Raw genomic sequence first — 9262 nt, 5'->3', positions numbered from 1 at the left:
AGGGTTGGGAGAAATCCCTGTCGGCTTGGCTGACACCGACGTGGTGACCCCCGAGGGCGCCACCCTACCTTCCTGAAGGGCGTTGGGTGAAGCCCTCCTCCGCTGCCCTGCGTGTACCGGGGGAAACCCTAGGATCCGTCCGGGCAGCAGCGTCGTCATCGTCGCATTCCTTCTTGGAGGTGTTGCTTGGTACGGCGTTCCAGAGTGCTAGGAGCGTGGTAGAAATTTCCGGAGGGCGCAACGGCTGCGAGACATCTCCGTTTTTTGTTGATCCGACCATGTCGACATTCTTTCTCTTTTCTTTCTTTTATGTTTTCTTTTGGGCGTGCTTGTGCTGATGCCCCAGCAAGTTGTATCGGGTTGTTGCTATATTAATATAGCGGGACGAAAGCCGATTTCGAGGAAGATTTGCTAGATTTCGTGCCAGTTTGGAACACGAATTTTATCTGGGCTATCACGCCTGGGCCATGCTCCCGCGCATGGTGGCCATCGCGGCCGTGATTTCCCGCATTGGACTGACCCATCAAAGGTCGGAGGAGGAACACGGGGAGGGAGGGAACGGGAAGAATCCGGGGAGTGTGGCACCACGCGGTCGAGCTCCAGACCGCGCCCCAGAGGAAGGGAGTTGGCGGTAGCGAGAGGAGAGGAAGTGGCAGCGGAGAAGTGTGGTGCCATGGAAGATTGGAAGGGAACTCAAGTCTGTCGCCGTTCGGACATTGACCTGCTGTTCTGACCGCTATCCGTCTGCGTCGAGCTCACTTCTGGCCGCTGGCTCCTGGGGCGGCACCCTGGAGGACTCGTGGAGTTTTTCTCCCACGTGGAGGATGCGTCAAGGACCAGTTCTGGACGCGTGTGAGTTTGGAGCGATGTCACGCACCCGCAGGAACCAGGCTTCCGCACGGATCACCGCCTTCAAAAATATCCGGATGCCAGTTCATTGTCCTGCCGGTGCACCATAGGTATAAGCGCTCAAACTCCCGTATAAGATGTTGCCATGTCGGCTCTCGCCTCCTTACCTATCGGGAGCATCCTGACTGGCGACGCCCACATCTGACAAACCCATCTGCTGCCAATTTTTTTAAAGACGTCGATGGTGCAAGATGGCTAGAGCTGCTTATTGCTTCCGTCTCCTCATTCTCTGGGTTCTGCGTGCGGCAGCCGGTGCGAGCGCCTAGCCGGCATCAACATCTGCCACCGCGGTACTTTGCTCCGGCTGTAGTCTCAAACTTCTTTCAGTCATATTTATTTATGAGGTAGCTGCTCATCCGATGATACATGAGTGAAGGAGCCTAAACTACGAACGGCAGGAGAAGACTCGGTTTGGGGCAACTGATTTCATTGATAGGAATCGTTGCTATATATATAGCCTACAACCAGCACATGCATTGCACAATAAAAATAGCAAGATCAGGCCGTGATTCAGTTAGAGATATCAACAATATCTAAACAATAACTAGGTTATCTTAGAGTATCTGTTAACAATGAGAAAACGTAGCTAGCTTGATCATCTGGAAGTGGATGATTACTTTGCACATGTCTGCATGCTAATTTTTGGTGTTATTTCATCGCATTGGCATATATGTTGTGCTCAGATTTTTTTACAATCTATTTAGTCGTGCAAGCTACCTCACGCCTCTATGATTTAGATTTAAGGCGTGGGATATATGTGCAAACAACAAAACTATTTGCGGCTTTTAGATAATGAACCCTTGAAATATCAAATTTTTATCAAATATGCGAAGGTTAACATAAACGATGGTAAATTAAGGCACACAACTATCTCACTTGCACATGGCAAAAGGCTTTCTACCGGAAGATCAGCGTAAGGATATGGATACTGCCTGCAATAAACTGCTGGTGGTTACTCGGGATTTCGACTACCGGGCTACTAGGTGGCGACACAATAATAGGATAGAGTATGGCTAGCCTATTTAGATGTTTTTTGTTCCGCTGGTTGATTTATGTGGCAACTATGTCAGACTCATGATTGTACTTTATTTTCCTATGTTACTCATACTTGATACTTGATACTATATGATCTATAATAAAGGGCCGTGTGCATCAATTAATGCAGAGGCTGGAGCTATTGCTCCTTTATCTAAAAAAACATGGTAAAAAAAGATATTTTTGTGCATAACATGAATCATAATATAACAATAAATATATCTGCTCACTGCCAAATTTTATCACCTAGGGATCATCCGGTGCACGACTCACTCCTAAAAATCCGTAGCAACGCACGGGCACTTAGCTAGTAACAGGAAGTTGCACCAATTTTTAGTTATGGGAAGTGGGACATCCCATAGCGCCAAATATTGCGTGCCCACGGGATCCATGTCCCCTTTTCTGAAACTAAAAAAAAAATTGACACGTCAGGGTACGAAAATTAGAACAGCGCACATCAAATTTAGGGAAACACCAGATTCAATTTAACGAAAAGTTACTACGATTTCAGGTTCCAACTAATGCAAACATCCATCATCCATGTCCTCTTTCCCATCCATAACCTCATCCAACTACTAGGTTCGACAACTGATTGACAGACAACTCGACGACACGACTGACAGCAAAGACGTTCGAAGGCAGACACCATGGAACGGCCTTTAGTCCACCTCCTCGATCTTGGGGCCAGCGCCGCTGCCGCCGGTGGGCGCATCCTCCTCCATGCTCATGCCGGGCATGTCCGGCGCGGCACCCTGGTACATCCTGGCGATGATGGGGTTGCAGATGCCCTCCAGCTCCTTCATTTTGTCCTCGAACTCCTCTGCCTCGGCGAGCTGGTTGCCGTCCAGCCAGCGGATGGTCTCCTCAACGGCGTCGTCCACCGTCTTCTTGTCGTCGGCCCCGAGCTTGGAGGCGATCTTCTCGTCTTTGATGGTGCTGCGCATGTTGTAGGCATAGTTCTCCAGCGCGTTCTTGGCGTCTACCTTCTTCTTGTGCTCATCGTCCTCCGCCTTGTACTTCTCCGCCTCCTGCACCATCTTCTCGATCTCCTCCTTGCTCAGACGCCCCTTGTCGTTGCTGATGGTGATCTTGTTCTTCTGGCCCGTCGTCTTGTCCTCCGCAGAGACGTTGAGGATGCCGTTGGCGTCAATGTCGAAGCAGACGGTGATCTGGGGCACGCCGCGGGGCGCCGGAGGGATGCCGGAGAGCTCGAACTTGCCCAGGAGGTTGTTGTCCTTGGTCCTGGCGCGCTCGCCCTCGTACACCTGGATCAGGACGCCCGGCTGGTTGTCCGAGTAGGTGGAGAAGACCTGCTCCTTCTTGGTGGGGATGGTGGTGTTCCTCGGGATGAGCGTCGTCATGACGCCGCCGGCGGTCTCCAGACCCAGGGACAGCGGCGTCACGTCCAACAGCAGAAGGTCCTGCACCTTCTGGTTGCCCTCGCCGCTCAGGATGGCGGCCTGGACAGCGGCGCCGTACGCAACGGCCTCGTCAGGGTTGATGCTCTTGCACAGCTCCTTGCCGTTGAAGAAGTCCTGTAGCAGCTGCTGCACCTTGGGGATGCGAGTGGATCCGCCGACGAGGACGACGTCGTGCACGGTGCTCTTGTCCATCTTGGCGTCGCGGAGGCACTTCTCCACCGGCTCCATGCACTTCCGGAAGAGGTCCATGTTGAGCTCCTCGAACCGAGCCCTGGTGATGGTGGTGTAGAAGTCGATGCCCTCGAACAGCGAGTCGATCTCGATGGTGGTCTGCGCCGTCGACGACAGCGTGCGCTTGGCACGCTCGCAGGCCGTCCTGAGCCGGCGCAGGGCGCGCGGGTTGCCAGTCATGTCCTTCTTGTGCTTGCGCTTGAACTCTTGGACGAAGTGGTTCACCATGCGGTTGTCGAAGTCCTCGCCGCCCAGGTGAGTGTCACCGGCGGTGGCCTTGACCTCAAAGATGCCCTCCTCGATGGTGAGGAGCGACACGTCGAAGGTGCCGCCACCCAGGTCGAAGATGAGCACGTTCTTCTCGCCCGTGCTGCTCGCCTTCTTGTCGAGGCCGTAGGCGATGGCAGCAGCGGTGGGCTCGTTGATGATGCGCAGCACGTTGAGGCCCGCGATGGCGCCGGCGTCCTTGGTGGCCTGCCGCTGCGAGTCGTTGAAGTAGGCTGGCACGGTGACCACGGCGTTCTTGATGGTGTTGCCCAGGAAGGCCTCGGCAATCTCCCTCATCTTGGTGAGCACCATGGAGGAGATCTCCTCCGCGGCAAACTGCTTCTCCTCGCCCTTGTACTTGACGACGATCATGGGCTTCTCAGCCGGGCCGGCGACCACCTTGAAGGGCCACAGCTTCATGTCGCTCTGCACCGACGGGTCAGAGACCCTCCGACCGATCAACCGCTTGGCATCTGCACCCAGAAACAGAGCAAGGAGCAGTGAGTTGGATTGCAAACGAATCATAAGATCGATCAGTGAGTTGGACAGTAAGTGCAAATCTAAACAAACTGTCGAATCTGAAACAACTGTTTCTTCATCAGTAGGAGGTACATTCTGCTCAACTACTTCGGATTCCTGAAGGGAAGCAACAGAAAATACAGAAATAACAAGCCTTTCTGAAGGAACTGACTTGAGAATCTACTAATACAGCCAAACTCAAGTTCAATTCAGAACAATGACTACGAACAGTACAAATCAGTATTAACAAATTATTTAACTGCGTGAACAGAGAAACAATAGACAATAGATATCATAAATAGGGGACTAGATGACCACTCGATAATCCAACCAACAAATCATGCGGTGCACATAGCAGAAACAGAACAGCTGCCAGTACTAGAACAGATTTCGAAAGACAGAGTACACCGGTGCAAAACCCCACGGAAACCAGAGTGGGCGCATATCTACCTCGAAAATTAACACGAACAGCAGGTGAAAAGTCTAATACTTCGTATAGATCATAGCACAGCGCCAGTCCAAAGGGGGGTAGGGAAGGGAGTGCACATACGTACCGAAGACGGTGTTGGTAGGGTTCATGGCGACCTGGTTCTTGGCGGCATCGCCGATGAGGCGCTCGGTGTCGGTGAAGGCGACGTAGGAGGGCGTGGTGCGGTTGCCCTGGTCGTTGGCGATGATCTCGACACGGTCGTGCTGCCACACGCCGACGCAGGAGTAGGTCGTCCCGAGGTCGATCCCGATGGCCGGACCCTCGCCCTTCGCCATCTCCTCCGATTCGCTCGCCGCGGTTTGCTTGCTTCTGGTGGTGGAAGAAAACTCGATTGGAACAACGCTCTCTTGGCTTTGCTTGGTGCGATCTGTCTGCGTGCGCTCTGATTTCGAATTCGGGAGGTGAGATTGTGCGAACTGTGGAGAGGGGCGAGGAGACGGCAGGGGTTTTATGGCGGCGGAGGACGTGTCTGGAATGTTCTGGCGCGGGCCATCCGGGCCGTCCGATCGAGTGGGGTGTTCTCTGGAATGTTCTCGAACCTGGCCGTCGGATCGCGGGTGTTCTGGTAGGGCCCAGAGGGTGCGGGTAGCTTGTGTATCAGTTGGTCTGCTTATAGAGGAACTCCTCCGATCCTGCCCTCTATAAACTTTGTTCTCCTTATAAAAGATTAGGAAAATTGTCCGTGCGTTACAACGGGAGTGAGAAACCATCTATCCACTTTTGTTTTAGAAATGTTGGCACATTCCAAATATTTCCCATAAATCGATCCACCGGTCTAGAATTATTTGATTTTCCTCTACCTTTACTCAGGCTCGCATCTGCCGGCGGAGGTGAATTCTGAAATTAACTCTGATTTAAACAAATAAAGTGACAACCAAGAGTGCATAAATTTCATAACTTTCCTTCGTACGACAGCTTTTTAAAATCCCAATTAACTACTGCTTTGGATTCAACAAAAAGATGAGAAATGGAGCTACATCTTTGAGCCAGCGAGACTGAATTCTGGCATCAATAGCTTGTTCTTTGTACTGTGGCCATCAAATCTAACGAGTGCATGCGTCTGTGTTGTGTTTCTCCAAGAAAAAAAAGAACGTAATGACAAATACCAAAGCTTAAGAACATGCATAACTTTGGCGTGTGCTCATGTGTTAAAACGTGCGATAAAAGACAATATTTTAATGAAAAATATCGATATGACCAAATTTTAGACTCTAATTGTTGTAATTTTAAATTATTTAATTTGAGTTTGAAAATCTACATTTTTTTTGTCAATCTTCCACTTATCCCAATCTTTTCTATGCATAAAACACATATGTCAAGGTCGATTTCAAATATGCTAGAATGTGTTAGTTCCTCTTCACTTATTATGATACTTCATATGCCGTAATAAGTATGAAAAATTACATAACAAGTTCATCAACAAAATAGAGATCTAGATTAAAACGGGAGTAACTAAATATGGGGAAAGCAACTGGTCCAAAGGTAATAAGAGGAAGTCACCACTATTTTTCAGCTGCATTACAGAAATCAAATCAATGTCTCGCCGAAGGATATGACGTTTAGTGGACACAAGTTGATTTGATCACATGAAATTGGCATCCTACCGACCTTTTTTCCAAAGTAAAACTGCACCACCTTGGGTTTTCTACTACGATGTGCAGCAGTGGCCTGACCGACTGGGCAAAACTAATCATGAAACTGAATACCTGAATCATGTAACCTGATCATACAACAGACTTTTGCAAAAAAAATCCCCTCCGCAGATGTTTGTCGTGTCCACCTAGGGCGACCTTGACCACATGTCGCCCCCCATCTTCTCCGCAGTTCGTTCCTCTGATACGAGTCCAACGTGGCCACAACCGACGTTGCTGCAGCCAGTGGACGCTGCGTTGTCCACCGGCACCATGGCAGTCACCATGAGCAGCACCGTCTGCCGCCTCTTCAGCATCGATTCGGCGGGGGCGTTGCCACGATTCTGAGGGGTCGGAGAGGCTCCTCGCCGATCTGAACGCGTAGCAGCCCGAACTGCCGGGGCGGGCAACGGGACAGACATGCCGGATTTACAGGAGAGCGGGCGGCACGATGCCGAGAAGACAAACCAGTTAGGGATGTCAATCGTGCCAGTCATCTCGAGGACCTCCAGAGACGAATTCCGGCTACGGTGCGGACGTAAATCTTCGCACTCCGCGTGGGCAGGACATACTCGATCGTGTTCCACGGCCACAGCCTCTACCTCCACGCTGTACGCCTACCGGCCCTCCTCCCCGCGGCCCTTACCAGCACGACGCAACTCTGGTCCCTCCATGATTTCGCTTTCCATGGCCAGCCGTGGAGCGCGGAGAAGCGCCTCGATCGAGTCTCAAGGGATTTGCACAGGAGGCTTAGTTAATCGTGCTTAGCCTTGATCTGGTTTTGGACGTCGCGTTGTAGGTATTTGAAGTATAGGATTGATCAGGTTCTTCGTGTGTATGGATCTGAGTCCATAACAATATGTCCTGTTCATCTTTGAATCGATGGAAATCCTTCGTCGTGGCGTCGCTTTGTGAACTCGTCTTGGACTGAAAATCCTTCGTCGTGTTGTCGTTCTGCTCTCCACAAAGTCAACTATATGAGTTTCCATAGGAAAACTATTTGACTTACCGGTGGTATTGGTGGTATTATAAATTTTGGTGGGAGGGCAAATCTGTCCAAAAAAATATTGGACCGCAAGAAACTTTATTTTTTTTATTATTAGGTATATAGAAGGTTGTATTCTTATCAGAAATTTATCAAGCACGAGAATAAGGAGGTTAATCACGAAAAGTGACTTTGGCACATTAGTACCATTGCTTCCGGTTTTAAAAAACATATTTCTGAGATTTCAAAATATTGAGCTTAAATCTGTATATACATAGAACTCTTTTGAATGTACTGTAAAAATTTTGGAAGAAAATATGCTGTAATATGTACTACATATAAGAAGATAAATTTCTGACAGAAATTGTCCCTACATAGCCATAATTTTTTTATTTCCGTAGCTATAAGTACAACATAATTTTTACCGAAACTTTGCACTAGTATTCATGGCATATGTATATATTCATGAAATAATTTTTATGATGTTTTTGAAATATAAAAATATAGTTTTCAAATATTTCAAAAACTGAGAGCACTGGTGCTTATGTGCACCAAATCTTCGTCCATTTAATCATGATAACTTATTTGAATCATCAGTTGTGTTGCGTGATTGTGACTTTTGGTCGGAAGCAGATTTGGTGCACATGAGCACTAGTGCTTCCAGTTTTCAAAATATTTAATAATTGTACATCCGCGTTTAAAAAATTGTCACATTTATTTCACGAATACATACACATGTCGTGAATATTCGGGCGAAGTTTCGGTAGAATTTGCATTGTATTTTAAGCTACAAGAAAAAATTATGGCTGCGTATAGTGGTAGATTTTTTTCGATAAGGAGCGTTTTGTTACTCAAAAAAGATTTAAGCATTACACCCAGCCTCTGCATAACCAGGATGCACACAGCCGTTCAGAAGTCTAGGATCCATCGATATGCAATACAAAAAAGGATAAAAGCCAACTACTATGACGCTTTGTTGGCTTCAATCCTTCGACTATGCAGCCACCCATGTTGGGAAATAAACTTCGTGACCGTGTTCTCCAATCGTAGACACCTCCATAAATAGGTCGCGGTCCTCCAAACGCTGAAGTGGTGACCATGAACGGAGCAAAGCCGTACATCGGTAGATGACCTGCATAAGAGAAGAATTTTTTTCATTAAAAACCTTGTCGTTCCTACATAGCCACAACGACCATGCAACCGCAATCGCTCCCACTCTGATAATCGTTTTGTACCTAGAATTCACCCCATTTAGCAAATTTCCAAAAATGTTTGCAATGCTACGGGAAGGGTATAAGGTAGAACCTATCTGAATGATTGACCATATAGATCTAGCAACTCGACAGTTGAAGAAAAGGTGTTTTATTGTCTCTTCCTCGTGACAGAACACGCATTTCGTACATCCTTGCCAGTTGCGTTTTACAAGGTTATCTTTAGTAAAAATCACACATCGACGAAGATACCATGCAAAGACCTTTGTTTTGAGAGGTATCTTCATCTTCCAGATGGATTTATTATTTAAAACCGGTTGTGCAGATAGGCATAGTGCTTTGTACATAGAGCTAACCGAAAATCTGCCATTTCTGGTAAGGCTCCAACGAAATTCATCCGTCCCCTGAACCAGCTGGATTGAACCTAGCCGCAGAAGCAGTTCATTCCAAGAAGCTAGCCGAGGACCGACAAGATCACGCCTGAACGTCATAGAGGGGGAGAAGATTCCATCACCTTCTACAAAGTATCCCCTTTATGGCGAACAATACTGTACAAGGCCGGA

General features: G+C 48.4%; 1 protein-coding gene across 1 annotated transcript; it reads right to left on the bottom strand.

The window, feature by feature from the left end:
• Positions 1-2428: 2428 nt before the first annotated feature.
• Positions 2429-5297, bottom strand: LOC127331589 (heat shock 70 kDa protein 4). Its single transcript, XM_051357765.2, has 2 exons — positions 4937-5297; positions 2429-4336 (listed from the first exon to the last, which is right to left on the bottom strand). The coding sequence occupies exons 1-2, from the start codon at positions 5145-5147 to the stop codon at positions 2604-2606; spliced, it is 1944 nt and encodes a 647-aa protein (XP_051213725.1). The 5' UTR covers positions 5148-5297; the 3' UTR covers positions 2429-2603.
• Positions 5298-9262: the final 3965 nt, after the last annotated feature.

The sequence above is a fragment of the Lolium perenne genome, chromosome 4, assembly GCF_019359855.2.
Source record: "Lolium perenne isolate Kyuss_39 chromosome 4, Kyuss_2.0, whole genome shotgun sequence".
In the NCBI taxonomy this organism is placed as follows: domain Eukaryota; kingdom Viridiplantae; phylum Streptophyta; class Magnoliopsida; order Poales; family Poaceae; genus Lolium; species Lolium perenne.
Note: the sequence above shows the minus strand (reverse complement) of the source record. Positions and strands in the feature narration are given on the sequence as shown.